At 37.9% G+C, this 23,804-nt stretch overlaps 1 protein-coding gene across 2 annotated transcripts in view; it reads left to right on the top strand.

The window, feature by feature from the left end:
* Window positions 1–23,804, top strand: part of trim67 (tripartite motif containing 67) — a 42,744-nt gene that overhangs the window by 5,110 nt on the left and 13,830 nt on the right. For both annotated transcript variants that reach the window (XM_079887790.1, XM_079887791.1), the window contains exons 2-4: window positions 15,886–15,981; window positions 18,137–18,259; window positions 22,227–22,337. In XM_079887790.1, the coding sequence (XP_079743916.1) occupies window positions 15,886–15,981; window positions 18,137–18,259; window positions 22,227–22,337 (330 nt within the window). The remainder of the gene's footprint in view (window positions 1–15,885; window positions 15,982–18,136; window positions 18,260–22,226; window positions 22,338–23,804) is intronic.

Genomic DNA, 23,804 nt, shown 5'->3' with positions numbered 1-23,804 from the left:
CTTTTTCACGGTTTTTCCTGCCGGCTATCTGTGACCAAGGAAACAGCTCAGTAAACTCAGGCCACTGACTCAATCTTACAAACCAGACTTTCAGCAAATAAGACACGCACAGTGAGGCTGTAACGTTTCTTAAAAGAAAATTAAACTATCAAATAAAGAAACTTTTTTTTTTTTGTAGAAATCATACAAAATCACAGAATTAGCAGTATACATTTATCTTTTGCTGGCTTTTCCTGTATTTTTTATGAATAGGTGCACATCAAAAGAGTAAAAAAAAAAATGATCAGCTTTTCTGAATACTGCTAATTCCCCCCCAAATATTGACTCTTTTGATGTGCATCTATTCATAAAAAAGACAGGAAAAGCCAGCAAGTGAGAAATATATATATATATATATATATATATATATATATATATATATATATATATATATATATATATATATATATATCTTGCTGGCTTTTCCTGTCTTTTTTTATGAATAGATGCACATCAAAAGAGTCAATTTTATATATATATATATATAGAGAGAGAGAGAGAGAGAGAGAGACAGACAGAGAGAGTGAGAGAGAGAGCTCCACACACCCTCCTACAAACATGACCCGTCCTGTTCAACGCCTTACAGAATCCTGTAATCTAGCGAGTTTCCATGGTTACACATGAATATTACGGCAGTGTTTCATTTTCCCTCACAACTGGGAAAAGAACCATCACTGACTGTGGTTTCTTCAAACTTGCTGAACAGACAACCTCTCACCTCTCCTTTTGCTTCATATAAACGCAGAATGAATTTCACTTTGTAAACAAAAAAATGTCCAGGTCACATTTAATCACGCACACACACACACACACACACACACACACACACACACACACACACACACACACGCGCGCGCACGCACGCACATTGTGCTCAAAATTCTGTAATGTATTAACATATATTTACTTTTTGTATTTATTCTAAATGTTAGTAAAACATTACCATAGTTCATTATAAACAATATAAATAAACATGAATTAAAACAGTTCAAGACTATAAGTGTAAACTATAAATACTTTTTAATTTATAATTTAAATAATATATAATTACTGTTAGCACTACAATAAAAAATTGTCATGAAAAACATATGGCTTGGAACAACGTGAGGATGATGGCAGCATTTTAATTGCTAGTTCCACTTAATTTGTACGTATTTCAGATCTATTTTCATACTTACTTCTTTAAATATATTAGAGTGATGAGGATAAACAAACCTCAGGGCTTCCCTTACTGTCTTCAGCATATTACACACATTCCCGATTCCCTCTGACTGCAGTTAATGTCCAGCATCATGAGGAAAAAAAGCGGGAAAATGGCCAAAGAATCGACATGCCACCTTCATTTCAATGTTTAGAGGAAGATTTGCTCCACACTTCTTAGGATGATTAGCCTACAATGTTCTGTCAATTATTCATTTAAAAAAAAAATGATGATGCCAATGACTTTCTCTCTTTCTATTTCAAACATCAAAGCAGGGAGATAAATGGAAGAGAGCGGCAGAGAGAGGGATGGTGTCATCAGTAGGGAGATTTGTGTGAGCCGGGTGGGTCAGATGGGTGATTGGTTCTGCTGACCTCCAGATGTACAGCATTAATCACTCAGTGGCCCGCAGAGACAGAGACAAAGACAGAGACAGAGACTCCAGAGCCTAATGAGCTGCTCACGCTGCAAAAATCATTTTCTTAATCAGTCATTTTTTCCCGTTTTCCATTCAAAAATATCAAAAGATTCTTAAAACAAAATACATTTACTTGAAGAATTAAAAATGGTGTAAGATATTAAAATATTTTTTCAGAGAATATGTCTTGATTTAATTCATTTCCTATTTAAATCCTAATATCTTACTTTATTTTTCTTCTGAAGTAAATCAATCTTGTTTTAAGATGTTCAAGCCTCGTTGTCGGTCCAAATCCGTGTGCATGTCCGATTGAAATCCGAGCAGATTTTGCAAGTGTGAACGGCAACATTCGAGCAACATTCATTATGTGGTTTGTATAAAAGCAATTGGTAATTGCAATTCTGACTTTATAACTTGCAATTTCGGATTTGTTTATCTCGTAATTCTGACTTTATAACTCAAAATTGTGAGGTTATATCACGCAATTCTGACTTTTCTTGCAATTGCAAATTTATATCTTGCATTTCTGACTTTCTAACTTGCAATTTCAGATTTGTTTATCTTGCAATTCTGACTTTATAACTCACAATTGCGAGTTTATATCTTCCAATTCTGACTTTTCTCGCAATTGCAAATTTATATCTCGTAATTCTGACTTTATAACTCGTTTATGAAAAAAAATTTTTTTCTGGAAATCAGTTTCAGTCTGACTGATCTGATCAGATTTCACGTGGTTTATGTGACTTTCTCACGCCACGTAAATGTTGCATGAAACATGCAGAAAGTCGCTTCTGAAAGAAGTGTTGGACGATAAATAAAGTGCTTTGCACCATGCTAACACCAAACTCCTCTGTCCTCTATAGTTTTGTATGTGCATGAGGAGCACTAATTTGCAACCATTTTACGTTTTGACAAATTGGTGGCAAATTTGTATGATCTGTTTATGTTCCACTGAAGGTTAAAATTTGGTCACTGTAATGAAGTTCAAGCTCAGGGAAGAAGGAGGTGGAAACCAGCGAACATTCAATGTAAAGTTTCATGATAAAATAAACAAGTAAGAATCAGGGGTGGTGATGGCGCAGTGGATAAGACACAAGCCTTTGGTGTGAGAGACCCGGGTTCGAATCCACTGTGAGACACAATGTGTCCCTGAGCAAGACACTTAACCCCTAGTAGGCTTGGGCGGTATTCGAATTTTGATACCGTCAAACCCCCTCCCTATTTTACCGGGGTATACGGTATTACCGTGACTAATTAAAAATTATGACATAATGGGCTCAGACGGCGTCACCAAACTGTTGGTTTGTGCCTACACAGTTCAGAAACTGAATGCCAGATCGGGCAAAAAAAACAAATCAAGCCGTGCACGTTGTGTCTGAGTCCGGTCGACGGCATTAACTGTTATTATGAGCCCGAGCCCACCATTATTCAACATAATACTGTGTGCGTGCAACAAGCAAGAAGTGCCTTTGTAATCCGGTGACGCGTGTCCATTTGATTTTTATTAATAAAGCTTTTCTGCAAAGGTGGAAGTTGACGATCGCCATCTCTGTAGTGAGCGCGCATATAGAGAGAAATGCACATCATTGATTAATCAGACTATATTTCTTTTCGTTTTGAATTGTTTCGTTTAAAGAAATTGACGATCACCATCTCCATAGTGAACGATAGAGAGAAATGCGGTTTGTATGGTTTCGTTTGCTGAAATTGATGATCACATCTCCGTATGAACGCGCCTAGAGAGAAATGCACATCATGGATTAAATAATCAGAGTGGCCTTTGTCTTTTCGTTTTGAGAAATTGACGATCGCCATCTCTGTGAACGCCATAGAGAGAAATGCACATCATGGATTAATCAGAGAGTAGGCTACCCTATATTTCTTTTCGTTTTGAATTGTTTTGTTTAAAGAAATTGACGATCGCCATCTCCAAGTTTCGGTTAATTTATGAGATTTCAATGCAAGTGACCGCGGCATGCCATCGCCCATCATGTCATGATTATATTAAATATATAGGCAATTGGTTGATGAAAAATTTATTAAAATTAAGATACAATTTATACAAAACGAAATTCGTTTTAAAGAGGCCTTTTACAAAACTAAATTTATTGAAGTGGTCAAATCGTCTGACTCCCGATGCATCCCATCTTATTTGTGCTGTTCACTTTTCATAATCAAGAAAGATGGAAAAAATAACATAATAATATTTTAACAAATACGAAACTTAATGCGCTTATTTAATGAACTCGAGAACAAAATGCATCCTGGCAGCAGTGAGTGGGTGGTAGTTTCGGAGATGCGACATTAGGTTAGAGGTGTTTACATCTCTCGCTGTCACCTTTTTATGGAACAGTTTACAAATTGCCTCGTCAGTATTTACCGCCTCTCTCTTCTCATTCGGTTGGAACCAGAAATATTGCCAAACTGCAACCACACATAAGCATTTTTTAGGCAATAAATAAATTATATATATTATATGCTATATATAAGTGCCGGTAATGACGGTATTGAAACTGATACCGGTGCTATTTTAAGATCCCGCGGTATCCGATATTACCATAATACCGCCCAACCCTAACCCCTAGTTGCTCCAGAGGCGTGCGACCTCTGACATGTATAGCAATTGTAAGTCGCTTTGGATAAAAGCGTCAGCTAAATGAATAAATGTAAATGTAAGAATCAGCCCCTCCCGGATGACTGCTGCATATAAACACAACATAGAATGTCCCAGGCCTTCACAGATGTCATTCACAGTTGTCACTGCTCCTTTTATCCTTGTGGAGCTCCTCCGTGGGACTCGAGACCGGTGTGTGGCACAGATGACGCGCTTATTAAAGGGATAGTTCACCCAAAAAAGAAAATTGTCATGATTCTGCCTTCTAGTCTTTGATTTTCCCTGGTCTTGAGGCAGGATCATGACATACCCATGTTTTATGTTCACACACATGGCCTTTTGCTGGGCCATGTGCTTGTGTTGTCTCGTTCCTCGCCCCGCCCCCTTGTTATCCTCGTTTAGTCATCATTGTTTTACCCTTGTCACCTGTTTCCCACATTAGTTTCTCCCTATTTAATCCCCTTGTGTTTGCTGTCCTGTGCCGATTCATTGTGTGAAACAATCCATGAGTAACCTGTTGAAAGTCTTGTCTAGAAAGAAGAGTTTGATCCTGTCTTAGCTGTTAGTTTTTTGTCTGATTCCTAGTCTAGTCTTGTCAGTCTGGAATAGTCTATCCTGTCTTGTTTTGCCCCCTCGTGGGTTTTGTTTTCTGTTTTTGTCATTAATAAACCTTGTGTGAAGTATTTACTGTCTGCGATTGGGTTCATCTCCGCATCATAACAAAAATTCTGTCATTTGCTCACTCTCAAGTTGTTCTAAACCCGTACGAGTTTTTTTCTTCTGCTGAACACACAAGAAGATATTTTGAAGAATGTTGATAATCAAACAGTTGATGGACACCATTGACTTCCATAGTATTTTTGTTTGCATACTATGGAAGTCAATGAGGACCAGAAACTGTCTGGTTACCAACATTCTTCAAAATATCTTCTTTTGTGTTCAGCTGAAGAAAAAACCTCATATGGGTTTAGAACAACTTGAGGGTGAGCAAATGATGACATAAAATTCATTTCCCTTTAACATTAGCTCCACTGCGGCTCTTGGCCCGCTCTGCCTCATGAGTCAAATCCAGTCATTTTAACAAGAATCCAAGCAATCAGGAATTTCGTATGAGAGCGAAAGATTTCCCTATGCACATTTCACAACAGGTTCAGTTGGTCACATGAATTACCCACGCTGACCAACAGAAAGCGGCTTGATTTGAAAGTCACTTCTGTGTGAGCTGTAATTCATACATCACTACTGACAACAGACACTTGAACGTTTTTGCCAACAAAATGGCACAATGTAATACAAATCAAATATTAAATATGAAAATGCCAACTCACATGACATAATTTAACATAACGACATAATATCTAACATCCAAACAACTGAAGACTGCTCAGTATTTATTGCATTCTAATCTGTTTAGCATGTACAGTAAGTATCAGTCTCAGAAAGGACAGATTGCAGTGGAAAACAAAGATGGACGTGAAAGAATCAAACCTTTTGTGTGAGTTGTGTGAGTTGTATGAGAGCCCTGACAAACAGACTACATTTGACAGCAGGGGAAGGATCAAGGAGGATCAAGCTAGCATCAGCTGACTTATATTTGTTTGCTTCAGTTTCAAACAGTCAGTTTCTAATTCATTTCATTGGTACACATTTGTTTCACTATATTTCTTACTAAGCTAATTACAATATCTAAACCACAAAGTTGAATTCCCAGACAACAACATAGTGTCAGCCCAGATCTGGCCCACATCTGGTACACATGGATTCCACACGGCTCAGATTCTGGACTGACACTATGTTGTTGTCTGGGTTGTTAGTCTGTCCAAATCTTCAAATATTTATGTACTGTCAATATCTCATTATTTGCATTGGTGTGACGTTTTAAATGTGTTTATTTTTAAAAACCAAGGCATTGAAGTTGTATGCCAGTGAGACAAAGTCAAAGTGATTGCATATCAAGTGCATTTCGCACTTACTTCTGTCAAGTAGTGATTGTCCTTTTTATAGCTACGCATACATAGCTGCAGGCGTACACTGACTTTGCATCACATTTCTTTTTTGTTTGCAGTTGGGTCAATAGTTACTGAAATCTCAAATAATATAAGCTAATGGAGAACGTCCCTCCCGGTAAAAGTATGTGACCCAATTTCTGGGTGTCTATATCAGTTAGGATGCTGCCTTAAAAAGGTCTCAGCCTATCAAGAGGTACCTCACTACATTTCGGAACAGAGTCAGAAAGGGAGGTAGGTTTGGATGTGTGTATGGTGAAAACGACCCACTCTTTAGTGCGTACTCCCCGAGGACTCACTATCAAGGTCACTACTACATCAGCACAGATTTGTATTGTCTTCTATCACTCACTCACTCACTCACTCACTCACTCACTCACTCACTCACTCACTCACTCACACACACACACACACACACACACACACACACACACACACACACACACACACACACACACACACACACACACACACACACACGTTAAACAAACAGCCAGCCTCAGTCCAGAAAACATGCTGATAAGCTAAGTGCCCAATTGCCTTGTCAGAAAAATCAACCAGCAAGTTATTGAAATGTCCCTGTGATGTCACACGCACGCACGCACGCACACACACACACACACACACACACACACACACACAAACACACAAAGTGCTCATCTTCCACTGTCTATAAATTTAATTTAATTCATGTCTCATCATCTCTTCATCCCGTTGCTCTGCTGAAGTAGATAATGGGATAATAGCGCTCCACTTTTCCATGCGATTTCATATTAGCAAAGCTTTTTTCTCCGAGCTCTCCACATTATCACAGAATCGCTGTTTCAATGTATTAATGCAGTGTTTTTCTATTTCTACATTTGCACGTATTCTTTTAGCAGACACCTTTTATCCCAAAGTGTATTGTCCAGCTTTTCATTGAGATTGAAATGATACAGTGACCCCTAAAAGATATTTGTACACCTACGCCACATTTCAGAATGAATGTCACTGAGTTAGATAACAAAATATCAAACCAATTATTGGCATTCACAAACAGAATTTTAAATCAAAACATTTCACAAAAATGAGTTTGGATTTTAAATATTGTATGTACAGTACCTTTTAAATATTGTATATACAGTTTGGGGTCAGTGCATTTCTTTGGTCAAAAAGATTGTGTAATATTGTGAAATATTATTACAATTTAAAATAACTGTTTTCAATTCTAATATATTTTAAAATGTAATTTATTCCTGTAATGCAAAGCTGAATTTTCAGCATCATTACCCTAGTCTTCAGTGTCACATGATCCTTCAGAAATCATTATAATATGCTGATGCTTTTATTATTATTATCAATGTTGAAATCAGAGCTGAATATTTTTTGGGATTTTTTTTTTAATGAATATAAAGTTCAATAGAACAGCATTTACTTGAAATAGAAAACTTTTGTAAGATTATAAATGTTTTTACTTTAAATTTTCAGCAATTTTACACATCCTTGCTGAATAAAAGTATTCATTTCTTTCATCTGTGTAAGTGACTCTGACCACATGACCTTTGCGCTGACTGTGGTCAGTAAACTACAACTATATCTGTGACATTTTGCACTTTAAAGTCTGTTAACACTATTTTAACAAAGCAAGGGAAGAAAATCAGGCCCATTTCTTTGTTTGATTCTTTGGCTGAAATTAGTTTGAGTAGTGTGAAGGAGAGGCAGATTGTGCAGGGTCTATGGACACAAAAGCAGGGGTGAGACAGTGACCCCTATGCATCATTGACCCCAGCAGTGTCCGGGTGTCTTCTTCTCGAACACAGGCACACCTACTGGGAGAAGTGGGCCATGAGAGGGGTATCTGTCAGGGTCTTGTTAGCAGGCTTGGACAGCTTTCCCTGGCAGATGGCACATTAATAGAGCGAGGAGATACGTCTGTGTGTGCTGCTTGAGTTTGTTTATGTGTGTGTGTTTCTTTCGTGATTTAAGACCCAGTGATCGAAGAAGGCCAGGGAAGGCCCAGAGGAAGGAGCAGGTGGGAAGGAAATGTGTGTGTGTATGTATGGACTGGTGCCAGGGTCTTTTCCACAGACTTGAGTGATCATTAGTCAAGCCAGAGTCCCATTCTCGGATGATTTTCACCCTTTATTGTGTGCATTATGAAAGCATTGTTTAAAAACAATGTTTGAATCCATTTTCTTGCATACAATAGACATTTTCTAAAGTTTAGAAATTATCATTTGAAATTCAACAGATTTGTTTCGGATTCCTCTTAACAATTAACACTTTTATTAATAGTTATCTTAGAACTTAGAAATGTTTTGAAAAAAAGGTAACACTTTATTTTAAGTTGACACAGTTACACGTTACTACATGTACTTACTATATTAATAGCAGTAAATGATGCATAATTACAAGTAACTAACCCTAAACCAAACCCTAACTATAACTGTAACTCTATAGTAAGCACATGTAGTTAATTAATATTACTCATTACTTATGCAATTAAGTACAATGTAACTACGTCACTTTCAAATAAGGTGTAACCAAAAAAAGAAATTCTGAATACTTTGAAAGTCATTTTAGAGGCAACATAAATACAATATAATAATTGCCCTTTATTTAATATTAAAGTGCCCCTATTATGTTTTTTTTTTCAGATTTTACCTTTCATGTAATGTCATATAGCTATTTGCGAATGTAAAAGGTGTGCAAAGTTTTGAAGATTGAAGTGCACAACGTCTTACTTCCTTCACCATTCTATGTAGGTTTGTAATCAATTTGCCTAATGCCAGCCTGTGGTCTTCATTGGCAAACGTCTTTGACCCTTAAATGTGCATACATATTTTTGACTGCGTTAAAGCACAAAAATACCATAATATGTTATAGGAAACATGCTTGTTTCTCTGAAAAACAATGCTACAGCCAGTTATTTTACTTTGAAATGCGTGTTTCTGTGTCGAAATGTTTTTATTTTGGTCTGTGCGATCCCACCCGCTGCCACTTTACCCAATAGTATTTCGACACCCCTAAGCATCCATCTAAAAACGTTTATTAAAACACGGATAAATCAACTCATCAACTTAAAGTGTAAGACTTGTCACCTTCTATTGTCCATTGCGCTCATTCCTCTTGTGTGTTCTCAAACTGGCAACCAGTGTGAGCGTCGAGTCTGAGCAGGAGGGGACAGGGAAAACAACTCTTTCCAATATTTTGAATTTGGACTGCAGTACCCATTTCAACCACTAGCTGACAATTTTACATACTGGACCTTAAACACTGTAGTTGTAGCTGAGGCCTGGAAGAGATTGGTTCTTGTAGACATGTTGAGAAGATGCTGTTTTCAGCGCTGCGAATCCACTTTGCTGCACTTCAAAAGGACGAGGACTCACGTAGGAATTGGTACGGAAAACCAACGCCATTGTTCGTATCACTGTGTATCAAGTGCTGATGAAACCTCTGGAGCTGAAAATCAGATATGGTAATAGGCATTTAGTTTCAGACATGCTCTGTAAGCGTTAGACCAATCACAACAGACTGGGCCATCTGACCAATCAGAGCAGACAGGCTCTCAGAAATTAGGGTTTTAGAGAGACTGAGGCGAATCCTTTATTAAAATGCTTCAGACACTGTGAGAAAAGAAGTGATGCTACAATTATGAGAAAAAAAAAAAAAAATTTAATCTTGGATGCATGTAACCCTTTTGTACAAGACCTACAAAACCAGAAACCTTTAAAATAGCATAATTGGGACACTTTAAATAATGATACAAAAGAAACCAAAATGTGGTAACATACGGTATTTCATTAATGCATTCATTCATTTATTTTTTATAAAATACAAAAAAATTAAAAGATAAGTTTGAACTTTGTATTCTTACAATGTCAGTAGTAATATTACAATGTGTTCTCTGTTACCTGCACCCAGATATCAACGTTTTCATATAAATCATATAAATCATGTCATGGAAACTGAAGAAACATTGTACAATAGGTGTTTATGACAAAAACAAGGTTTCTTAATAAAACAGCAGTCTGCTATGCCTTCCAGTAGCCATTGCACTATTTATTAGTATTTCCATACTTTGCATTAATCCGCTTGTTAAGTCTGACGTTACTGTTTCCAGATCCAAATGCTCTAACAATAAACGGTACTAATATACACTGATGTATATTACTGTAATACTACAAAATAATCATGGTTCTATCTCCTAATATAGACTTGGACTTGGAAATGACTTGAAAGTCAATAACCTTGTTAATAGAATTTTTTTTGAATAGAACATATTAGCCTATTTACTGATCTTGTCACACGTTTTCCCCCTGATTTCCTGATCTAGTGATGAGTGCTATTTCAGTTTTCCTACTAAAGATGGATTACTGAGTTGTGCATCTTGATTTAGGTTCTCACACCAACTGTTGTCAAATGTCGGCCAGACTTGAGCTCAAGTTGAGGGTTTTATTAGAGCTCAGAGTCAGATCAGAATTAGATAGTTGGCACACACAATAGAGTAGGCTAACGTTTTAACAATAAAGAAACCATAATGCAAAGCTTTTGTTTGCTTTGAGATGATCAAGTACAAATTATCCTAATTCTGCTGCCTATGGATTATGGAGGTCTGGTAAACCTCTGGGCAGAGCTTATCGTGACTGAGTATTAAGTTGGCATGTTTCAATAATCTGCACAGACCCGATGTGATACATGTTATATTGCATTAGTGAATGTGTTAGGACTAGTTTAATCGGTAGTTATGTTGAGTATTTTAGGGTTGGTGTTAGTTGTTGGGAATGTTGTGTGGTATTTCAGAATGTTTTGTGGGGCTTTGTGGGTCTTTGAGAAGTGTTTGAGGATATTGGGATTGTGGGGTGTGTTTAAGAATTCTGGGGAAAGGGTAAAGTTGGATTGCTGGACTGGATCATAATCCTTTGATCCAGGATATTTGGTGGTGTTTGAGGATTTTTTAAAGATGTTGGGTGTGTTGAATGGTGGTTGAAGATGCTGGGTGTGTTGAGCGGTGGTTGAAGATGTTGGGTGTGTTGAGCGGTGGTTGAAGATGTTGGGTGTGTTGAGTGGTGGTTGAAGATGTTGGGTGTGTTGAGTGGTGGTTGAAGATGTTGGGTGTGTTGAGTGGTGGTTGAAGATGTTGGGTGTGTTGAGTGGTGGTTGAAGATGTTGGGTGTGTTGAGCGGTGGTTGAAGATGTTGGGTGTGTTGAGTGGTGGTTGAAGATGTTGGGTGTGTTGAGTGGTGGTTGAAGATGTTGGGTGTATTGAGCGTTGGTTGAAGATGTTGGGTGTGTTGAGCGGTGGTTGAAGATGTTGGGTGTGTTGAGCGGTGGTTGAAGATGTTGGGTGTGTTGAGCGGTGGTTGAAGATGTTGGTTGTGTTGAGCGGTGGTTGAAGATGTTGGGTGTGTTGAGCGGTGGTTGGGTGTGTTGAGTGGTGGTTGAAGATGTTGGGTGTGTTGAGTGGTGGTTGAAGATGTTGGGTGTGTTAAGCGGTGGTTGAAGATGTTGGGTGTGTTGAGCGGTGGTTGAAGATGCTGGGTGTGTTGAGCGGTGGTTGAAGATGCTGGGTGTGTTGAAGATGCTGGGTGTGTTGAGCGGTGGTTGAAGATGTTGGGTGTGTTGAGTGGTGGTTGAAGATTTTGGGTGTGTTGAGCGTAGGGCTGGGTACCGAGTTTAGATACTTTTTATGTACTCAATGAGACGCGAGCACACACACACAAACTCTCCGCGCACATATTCATGAGACGCGAGCACACACACATAATACCTTAAAGATGTGGAAAAGTCGATCCAAAAGTGTGGGTACATTTCTCCAGGCTCGATGCCAACAGCGCCCGATGCAGTATTTGCGGTAAAATAATTGCTGCAAAGACCGGTACCACGACAAATATGATGAAGACCTTGACAGTGCACGGCCACGGAGTAAACATAATAGCAGAAAGTTGCTTCGCCTTCGACTGGTAAATGAAGAGATACCTTGTTGATCACTCTGACAGTGTTTATATTGCAATAATGACCTTCTGAGTGTACACAGCCGTTCAAAAATGTGTTGGTTAGTCAGAATTTTTTTTTCAGTAAGGATGCATTAAAGTTATCAAAAGTGACATTAAAACGTGTAATGTTACAAAATATTTCATTTTTAAATAAATGCTGTTCTTTTGACATTTTTATTCATCAAAGAATCATGAAAAAAATGTATCATAGTTTCCAAAATATTAAGCAGCAAACTGTTTTCATATTTCTGAAGGATCATGTGACACTGAAGTAATGATTTTGAAAATTCAGCTTTGACATCACAGGAATAAATTACATTTTGAAATATATTCAAATAAGATTTTAAATTGTAATACTATTTCACAATATTACAAGTTTTACTGTATTATTTTTTTTTTTTTTAAATCAGCTTTGGAGAGCATGAGCTCTTTATAAAACATTTTTTGTTCCTTTGTGCTTTTTTGTTCCTTTGTGCACTGGCTAAGGAGCATGAGTCAAACAGAAAAAATAAAACCAACATTTTCTGAGGTAATGTGTTATGTAATCTTGTTAAAATGGATTTCATAAAATTGGTATCGAAAAAAGTATCGTTAGGAACCGGTATCGAAACTGAGGTATCGAAAATGGCACCGGATCGAAAGATTTTGAACGATACCCAGCCCTAGTTGAGCGGTGGTTGAAGATGCTGGGTGTGTTGAGTGGTGGTTGAAGATGCTGGGTGTGTTGAGCAGTGGTTGGTTGTGTTAAGCAGTGGTTGAAGATGCTGGGTGTGTTGAGCGGTGGTTGAAGATGTTGGGTGTGTTGAGCGGTGGTTGAAGATGTTGGGTGTGTTGAGCGGTGGTTGAAGATGTTGGGTGTGTTGAGCGGTTTTTGAAGATGTTGGGTGTGTTGAGCGGTGGTTGAAGATGTTGGGTGTGTTGAGCGGTGGTCGAAGATGCTGGGTGTGTTGAGCGGTGGTTGAAGATGTTGGGTGTGTTGAGTGGTGGTTGGTTGTGTTGAGCAGTGGTTGAAGATTCTGGGTGTGTTGAGCGGTGGTTGGTTGTGTTGAGCGGTGGTTGAAGATGCTGGGTGTGTTGAGTGGTGGTTGGTTGTGTTGAGCAGTGGTTGAAGATTCTGGGTGTGTTGAGCGGTGGTTGGGTGTGTTGAGCGGTGGTTGAAGATGTTGGCTGTGTTGAGCGGTGGTTGAGCGGTGGTTGAAGATGTTGGGTGTGTTGAGCGGTGGTTGAAGATGCTGGGTGTGTTGCGCGGTGGTTGAAGATGCTGGGTGTGTTGAGCGGTGGTTGAAGATGCTGGGTGTGTTGAAGATGTTGGGTGTGTTGAGTGGTGGTTGAAGATGCTGGGTGTGTTGCGCGGTGGTTGAAGATGCTGGGTGTGTTGAGCGGTGGTTGAAGATGCTGGGTGTGTTGAAGATGTTGGGTGTGTTGAGCGGTGGTTGAAGATGTTGGGTGTGTTGAGTGGTGGTTGAAGATGTTGGCTGTTGAGCGATGGTTGAAGATGTTGGGTGTGTTGCGCGGTGGTTGAAGATGCTGGGTGTGTTGCGCGGTGGTTGAAGATGCTGGGTGTGTTGAGCGGTGGTTGAAGATGCTGGGTGTGTTGAAGATGTTGGGTGTGTTGAGCGGTGGTTGAAGATGTTGGGTGTGTTGAGTGGTGGTTGAAGATGTTGGCTGTTGAGCGATGGTTGAAGATGCTGGGTGTGTTGCGCGGTGGTTGAAGATGTTGGGTGTGTTGAGTGGTGGTTGAAGATGCTGGGTGTGTTGAGCGATGGTTGAAGATGTTGGGTGTGTTGAGCGGTGGTTGAAGAAGTTGGGTGTGTTGCTGGGTGGTGTTTTTAAGATGCTGGGAATGCTTGGTGGTGTTTTATAATTATGGGAATGTTGGGTGGTGTTTGCGGATGCTCAAGCTCTGCCCAAGTGATCTTCTGCTCTTCTGTGGTCACCACTTTGGTCCCCTCATAGGCCTGGCCCTCCAGCCCGTTCCTCCTCAGCCCTTTGCTGCAAGTCTTTGCTGCACCTCCCCTCATGAATCCTTGAACTGCATGTTTCCAGCCTGTTTTTGGAGCATCTGGAACCCATTCCTCAAATGGGGGAGGGACTCTGTCATATGTTCTGTTTTATGTTTGGACTTTTATGTTGAATTTCTTGTTTCTTTGTTCCCTGTGATTTTTTTGTGTGTCCTTAGTAGTTTTATTTAGAATTGTTTCCCTGTGATTGTCTCCCCTGGTGTTTTCTTGTTCTCTCATTAACCCTCATGTATTTAAGATCTGGTTTCCCTATGTTTCATTGTCAGCTGTTGTTTGTGTTGTACAAATTCTCGTTCCTTGGAATCGGTTCATGTTTTGGATTCTTTGTTTTTCTTGTTCTTTATTAAATATCTGCATTTGGATTAATTGTTTTCTCTTGCTTTCTTGGACCTGCTTGTTACAAGAATGCTCATTTATGTTCGATCTTTTGAGGATTTTGGGATTGTTTGGGATTGATGAGTAATTTTGGATTGGCATGACCAGATCAAGTTCATGTGAGGCCCCAGGCAGTGGGTCTTTATCTTTATTTTGGTGTTATTTCATTAGAATATAAGGCTGTTTTTGAATGGCTGTCAAAAGTGAAACACACTTCTTGCCCGCGTAATGTTTTAGCTATGGCATGTACCAACAGGGACTGCCTATTATAACTAGCCAAAACTTGACCTCCTGAGTTGGACGATTTTGGGAATCTGGGGTATGTTTAAGAATGGTGGTAATGTTGGGAGATATTTGAGGATGCCATGTAACGTTGTAAGCGTTGATAAGGACTCTAAATAATGGTTGCATTTTAGGATGCATGAAATGTTAGGTAGTGTTTAATGATGCTTGTTGGACAGTGTTGGAGAATGCTGGGAATGTTCAGTGAGATGTAGTTGGTGAATGTGCAATAGCTACATAAATTTGTGCAGGCCTGTGAGGATGGTGTCTAGTGGTCATGTATGATTCAATTTGTGTAATGTGATGTTAGTGTGCAAAATAGATATAAGGTGTACTACAATTTTTCAACTGTTTTATGTATCATGAATAGATTAAAGTCCCCCTGTGGTGAAAATCAAGCTTTTAATGTTGTTTATATGTCTATGCAGTGTTTTTAATATGCTTTAAGACAAACCATGTGCAAATTCATAAGTCAACACCATAGCTGAGTATTTTCTCCTTAAAACTGCAGTGAACCAAAGACAGTCTCAAAAACGCGGTTTGAAATCGCTGGTGTTTCTGACGTCACAAACTACCTTGTAACCAATCAGGTCAACGTGTGATCGTCAATGAGTGGATCTCTGAGCTGGTGTGAGTGAGTGGAGGCGGGGCTAATTTATATATTCATAGAACCGCGAATACTAAATGAGGCAAGGATGTAGAGTTACATTCAAGCTATTTTAAGGCATGAAGATTTTTTTTTAAGGAAAATCGTTTTGATGATCAAAGATGAGTTTTAAGGGATAAAAAATTCATTTTAGGGATCAAAGATGAGTTTGAAGGGTTAAAATGATTGACTACAGGGGGACTTTAATTAAATTGAATTTACATAACATATATTCACTTACAGCTATATCAACAAATGTTTTTAGATGAAAATATTTTGAAGCATGTGACCCGTGTTTTTGTGTGCAGTGTCAGCTGTCCCAGGCGTTGAATGGAGTGTCTGACAAAGCCAAGGAGGCCAAGGAGTTCCTGGTGCAACTGAAAAATTTGCTTCAGCAGATACAGGTAAACTCTTCAAAAGGCTTTGTTATGTGTTATAATGTATGAGAAATATAAAAATGATGTAAACTCATAAAATATTAAATGCTTACATAGGAGTATCACTATGTTTTGAACACTTATGAATAAAAAATTGCCTTCACATCAGAGCAAAAATAATAACATACCGGTAATCAAAACAGCCATGCTAGCAGCACTCAAATATTAGCTTGTCCTCTTTGATTTGCGAGTGTTCATTAAAGATGCAAATGAATATCTCGTTAAAAATGAAGTGGGGTAATTATGATGTTCAGCATGTATCCAACAAACACTCCATATGTCGGATGTTAACATGAATTTTGTTAGCATGTTTTTGCATTGAACATGAAAGGTTTTCAACCAGGGTTCCATGGGGGTCTGTGCAAGGGAGTCTGTAGGCAGAGAAAACAAAGGAATACAAATATAAATATAGTTTAAACGTGACAAGTTTGGAACCTTATCTCTTAAGCATAATAGAATGTAATGTAATGTAATGTTGAAATACAATGTTATTGGAGAAATTTTACATTATACTGGGAATCCCTGGAGCATGGTTGGACAAACCCTGTCTAATCTAGAGAAATTATGAAACTGATGTAGCTTAACATTCATTTGTATTGAATGCTGTGTGAATTGCTGCACACAATCCATACATGCATTTAATGTCACAAGTTTTCAAGTGTATTCTGCCTGGAGACTACCAGGATTATGAGCTCTGAGCTATTTTTACTTTAGTGGAGAGTTTAATGCCTTTTCATACTGACCAGCAGCAGAGGGAAGAGAGAGAGAGAGAGAGAGAGAGAGAGAGAGAGAGAGAGAGAGAGAGAGAGAGAGAGAGAGAGAGAGAGAGATTGTCTTTGAAAGCCTCTGTAAGTAGACTTTGAACTAAAGTGCTGGAGTGATCAGTGATTTTCAATGTAATGTGACATTCAAGCATACACAGAGACAAGTCCTGCAGAAGGACTATAGTCTTATAGCCTGACCTCTTATTTTAAAATACAAGTCACACATACTCTTATCAAACATCTTCGTCTTCGTCTTCATTTTCATGTAGAAGATGAAATGACTCAGTCCCATCAGCCCTAGTGTCAGTGTGTGGGTGTATGTCTCACATCTGAGTCACATCCATACTCAAAGTGAATGAACGATTGGTTCAGTTCGTAACTCCTACACCACAGACGATCTCAAACTGATCTTTGCCAGTTTAACAAAATTAACTTTAAAGCTGAAGTGTGTCATTTCTGTGGCACTAGGGGTACAAAACAGAATAGCAAAAGATTCAAATAATCAACACTGTCTTTCATTGCTTGCAAACTCCAGCACCAAACTCGCACGATTGGTTGTTTCCATAGTCCAGTTTGCCTCTTCTGGTGGATGCCGTATTTGAGTATTTTTATCTGTTTCCTGAAGCCTCGATCCATTTCTGACATACTCCCTGTGGGGCTGTCAAAATGGCTGAAAAACTGAATTAGAATTTTATACTTAGATATTACTAATATTCAGATTATATTTAAATTTAAAAGACATCATTTCAGTTAGGGGGGAAAAGATTTCGGCTTGTCTCCTGAGGCCACAATAGGGCGCAATGAGCAAAATATGAATGCTTTGCATTAAATTGTTTATTCAAAACAATGAAATAACATGACTGTATGTATAAAAAAAGTGCATAATGTTTAAAACAACATTTATAATTTTGTAAATTGCATACACGATTAAGAACAAAAGCATCTTGTATTAATGCATAGTTAATGCAATTAATTATCTAAGTTGATTTGACAAAAAAAAAAAGTCAAAACATGATTTGTTATCGCAACTTTTTTCTTTTGTCAAATCAACTTAGATAATTAATGTGGTTCAGATAACAAAATATTTTGAGTTTCTACTTATTAAACCAATCCCTTTCATTGTATTAAACATTTTCAATTTCAATGAACTCAAAGTTAAGGCAACCAACTTACTTTTTTAAGTTAAACCAACACATTTATTTTCAGTGTAGGGTTAGGGGATAGAACATACAGTTTGTACAGTATAATGGAAGGCACTATGGAGAGTCCCCATAAAACATGGAAACCCAATGTGTGTGTGTGTGTGTGTGTGCGTGTGTGTGTGTGTGTGTGTGTGTGTGTGTGTGTGTGTGTAACAGGAGAACGGGGTTGAGTTTGAGGCATGTCTGGTCGCTCAGTGTGACTCTCTGATTGAAGCGCTCACTCGGCAGAAGGCCAAACTGCTCACCAAGGTCACAAAGGAGAAAGAGAGCAAACTGAAGGTAGGTCAACACACACACACACACACACACACACACACACACACACACACACACACACACACACACACACACACACACACACACACACACACACACACACACACACATCTCTTTTCACTCATTTCTATTCTAAACACCTTTTGACAAGGGTCCACAAACCTTTTTTGTGGTTGTAGTAGTAATTTTAGCATCATCTTAAAATCATTCAAAAGTTCAACTTTGACTACTTTTACATTTTGCAGCAGCAAGTTTATTTCCTTAATCAGTCACATGATAATATAGCCTGCTGCTTCACCACACAGATGGGATAAAGGTAGAAAGAGCTTCTGTAATACTGTAATAATACATTGTAAGTGTCGTAACCTTACGGAAAGCAGATTGAGTTTTTGTGTCATCTGTGTGACTCCATATGGACAAAATAAAGTGAGATTTATTTAATCTAACTGTATGTAAGGAATTAAACATTATTTACAGGGTAATATAAACATTATTAGTGCATGATCAAAAAATTTCACTAGTAGCATATCTGAATGCTTTTAAATCAGGGTTTCTCAAACTCGGTCCTGGAGGGCCACTGTCCTGCACAGTTTAGCTCCAACCCTGATCAAACACACCTGAGCAAGCTAATCAGTGTCTTCAGGATCACAAGAAACCCACAGCTAGGTGTGTTTGATCAGGGTTGGAGCTAAACTGTGCAGGACAGTGGCCCTCCTGGACCGAGTTTGAGAAATCCTGTTTTAAATGATTTGTTTTTCAATCATTCATTTATTTTTTTAGCTTAATGTATTTTTTGGGAAGTTGCACAAGACAATGCTTATATTAGCATGATGTTTCTGGTGCCATTGTCATCAGCTCCGCAATCCAGTCTATAAGTAGTTATACTATTGGCCACAAATATTTTTAGTGATAGATGTTTTTTGTTCCTGCATTTTCCAGGGTCTGTGTGCAGTTAATCAGATGAAGTGTTCTTGTGTTTATAGCGACATGAGATGTAATTTTCTACTCTAATTCTTTACTTCCACGCCAGTAGTCTGACAACCGAGCTTTACGCATGCCCTCTTTCACCACAATGAACAGAGGATGACGGGGGTGGGGGTGTGGAAAGGAAACCCGCACAAGTTATTTGTGGTTCTTACAGTATGTTACGGAGTTAATCCATACAATGCTCTATAGATTACAGAGATGCAAGATTATATTGTGCTTTAAGAGCACTGACATGAACTCTGGTTAGAAAGGAGAGCAGAAGAATTTAGGTTACCCTGGTACATCTATCGCTCTTTTCACATTAAACATCAGTTCATTTGATACAGATTAGAGACAGAAGGCTTACTCTGTGATTTTTAATCACAAAGAGGCTGAAAAAAAAAGAGAGAAATTAAAAATAAAGGGCATCTATTTTTCTTCATATTTCCATATTCACGACCTCACATTAACAATGTCTTTAAGCATGTATTTTTAATGTATTAATGTATAATTATTCAGTCATTTATACCTTAAATGGTTAATGCTGGTTATGTCAGTTATAATTATACAGCCATTCGTTTCATTCCAGAGAACGCTTGACAAGTGAATCATTAAATAATTATGCATTATAATTAATGTAATATTAATAAAGAGTGATTTAAAGAGTGATTTGATCAGATTATCTGCACAATTAGACATGGATGGATAAATGAATGTTTGATAAATTAAATCAAACATTCAGTTCTTTGTATTTCAAAAACAAATATTAATAGAATTCATGCAGTATTATTCATCATAGCTTATTATTTCAGTATTTAAAGGTAGGGTAGGTAGGAATTGTCTAAAAAACTTCTTTTCCAAATTTGTTTAAACTTTATTTATATATCAATACATAATTAAAATGTAAGTACTCTGAAAAAGAAAGTATAAAAATCGAGTGTCTGTAGACCTCTCACGACTGTTTTAAAGACAGCTCATTATTTCCATTCACTCCACCCCCTCCATTTTGGGCTCCTTCCAAAGCCACGCCCCCAAAACACATGAACGCACGACTCCGACCGCTGAGCTGGATGCATTATTTACCTGAGACGAGTGGAGAGGAAGGAGCACCGTGCATGTAGTGACATTATGTCAGAATCACATGTAATAAAAAAATCTAACTTTATCATTATGAATATAAACAAATAAGATGTATTTTAGTACTCACTATCAAGCTAGCATATCGATATTGGTAAAGTTTAAAATATATTTTTTTTGATTCGCTAACGAGCTAGTTATATCTATAAGGCAAAGCTAAAAACAGTTTGCATTGATACCCGTTTTTCCATTACCATCAGTTACACTGTGATGAAGATGAATTTCGTGTAAGATTCATAACATATATGGTGTTCTGCATGTAAGAGTTTCCATAATGAAAACATTGTTGACTCTGATGAGGACTACACTCCAGAGACAAGTACCGCATCGTCAGCTCGAGGATAGGTCCGGGGTCGAGGGCGAAGCAGAGGAGGTCGTGCAAGAGGCCGTGCAACTAGGTCCGAGGAAGTAGAGGCCGAGGACGGGGTGGTCGAAGTGCAGGGCAAGGAGCACTTCTTGGACAAGAGGACCTGCGTCGAGTTTTGCATCTCCTATTCCTAGGTTCTGTGCCTCTTGAATTCCTCAAATCAAACGGCCGGTTGCGCGCAAGTGGGCAGATCCTTTAGCTAAAGGGTGGTTGCCATGGTTGCGAGAGAGAGTGACAGTCCTAAGCCAATCCTTTGTTTCGTCCCAAATGGAAATAATGAGCTGTGTTTAATGCAGATTAAACGGTCTACTCTAGAGTCACTCGATTTTTATACTCTTTTTTTCAGAGTACTTACATTTTAATTATGTATTGATATATATAGAACGTTTAAACAAATTTGGAAAAAAGTTTTTTATAAAATTCCTACCTACCCTACCTTTAAAAGGAATTAACGTTTAATACTACACTAAAACAGATGACTATATTTACACGCATGGCCTTAGGTTAGTTCACTTAAAAATTAAACTTCTGTCATCATTTCCCCTCATGTCGTTCCAAACCTGAATGACTTTATTTATTCTATGGACCATACAAATATATATTTTGAGGAATGTCTCCTACTGTTTTTTTTTTTTTCTCTTTAAGTGCCTTATAGCTTTTATACTGTACAACACACACACACACACACACACACACACACACACACACACACACACACACACACACACACACACACACACACACACACACACACACACACACACACACACACACACACACACACACACACACACACACACACACACACACTTTTTATAGTCTATATACACACATATTATAGTTTAGTCTAAGATTTTGTGTTATCACACTCTCATATTAACATGTGTAAGGTTTTTCTTATGTCTGTATTAACATGCATTATATAATGTTTATTTTAGTGCAATGCCTTGCTCCATTAAAAGTGAATTATTATATAAAATTATTTTCTGTTGAAATGATTTTCTGTGATAATCTATTGAGTTTAACTTGTATTGAACCCGGAACATTCCCTTAATTTGCTGAGACTGAAGATCTTTGACAACCATACAAATCTTGGACCATATGCGGAAACATAGCCTCTTAAGAACTAGTCTGTCCAACTAGCAATTAGTCTTTGTTTTCAGATTCAAATTGACCAATAGACCAATCTACCTTTTTGTGTAACTGACTTTAAAAAAATTATGACCAGTATTGAATTTCTTTTTTTTTTTTTTACAACTAACTTTTCTAGTTTTAGCAGTTTATGCAACCAGCCACTGGTCTTGGAACTCTCTGACAGTAGATGTACTGTATGTGAGTTTGTGTGATGCAGATATTGGTTATGTGACTCCATATCTCTTTTGTAGCATCTATCTGATGTGACACTCACCACTATGAGCTTGTCTCGTGAGAATGTATCTTATGTGACTCCTGAGACTGTATGTGTGTGATTAGAATTTAACCATGGCCTTTCTGTTTCAGACTGTAAAGGATCAGATAACTCACTGCACCATGAAGCTCCGGCAGACCACGGGAATGATGGAATTCTGTCTGGAGGTTATTAAAGAGAACGACCCCAGTGGATTCCTACAGGTACAGAAAAAGCTGAAACACAAGATCAAAGGTCAAAGATCTAAATGAATAATAATAATGATGGTGATTAACTAACATACAGTGGGTGTGTTACTGGCTGGTTTTAATCTACTTACATCAAATGCAAAACACATTTCTATGGACGTTTTGGATTTTTTCATTGACGCACCAAAATGTCTCAATTTCAGTGTTTTCGACCATCAATACTGCATTATATTCATGTTGCGCAATGTTGTTAACTCCGTTTCATCAGCACCCCCAAAATGAAATGCCTTCTTTACTGCTATGTTTACGAATCTGCACGTGTGGAATAGATGCGATTAAAGTGTTTACATGCATGTTTATTGTGATTCAGATTGGCATACACCCCATATATTACTACGATTATGGTTACAACCAGGGCCTAAAACTAACTTTTTGCCATACCTGCCAATGAAACTGCCATTAAACTTTTTTTTTGCAAAAAACAGCAATTTATGACACCAAAATTTTAGATACCAGTGAAAATTCACAATCCTCTATTCCAATTTCGATACCACAGCTAAAACTGGATAGTATTCACTGTATAAATTAAACGTTGATTAATCCTTATTAAAGTTTGTTATTTATTCAAGAGCAGTGAGTGATTTTTGTTTTGTCCTTTTTTATTTGAATAACATTAAAAACACAGACAGCAGCAGATATATTAGGCTGCTGTCACTTTAAGAGCGAATGCACGGATCTAATATACGGATACATATGCATTTACTTTCTGAACTGTTTACATTCAAGCCATAACCGACTGTGTTTACTAGTATACTCACCGAGACTGGCATTTTTGACAATTTTCTGTGAATATGTCCATTTAAACGCAAGAAGATGTGAAAGAGAGCTCCTTTCAGTATTGTGAGACGCGGATTTCTGGGCGCACACTTCGGATGTTTAAACTTCCCACACAGCGTGCGAACAGCATGTTGATGTTCTCACAACCTTGTATTGTTAGAATTCATAAAAATGTTACCGGCCAACTGGCGATTGACACCGTTTAATATACCTGCCAACACTTATTTTTAGTCACATTTGGCGCTTGGCAAATGTTAATTTTCGGCCCTGGTTACAATGATGATAGTAAGTTTAATCTGCATACATTTGATTGAAGTATTGTTTACATGAGGTAAAGTTTAATCATAGTATTGCCTAAATCTCATTATAATCGCATTATAAGGGTTCATGTAAAATCGTCATTGTGACAGGAGTACTGGTACCATACCTAATTTCTGTCTATGCTAATTCAAAAGTTTTAATGAAACTCAGTAAAATTTAAGATGTAAACTTGCAATTGTGAGCTTACATCCCACAATTCAGAATTTTTTCCTCAGAATTGTGTTATAAATGAAAAAAAATAATAAAAAAATGGAGTTGCAAGATATAAACTTGCAATTGTGAAAAAAAAGTCAGAATTGTGAGATAAAAAGTTGCAATTTTTTT

Source organism: Squalius cephalus (genome assembly GCF_949319135.1).
Source record: "Squalius cephalus genome assembly, chromosome: 12".
Lineage (NCBI taxonomy): Eukaryota > Metazoa > Chordata > Actinopteri > Cypriniformes > Leuciscidae > Squalius > Squalius cephalus.
Note: the sequence above shows the minus strand (reverse complement) of the source record. Positions and strands in the feature narration are given on the sequence as shown.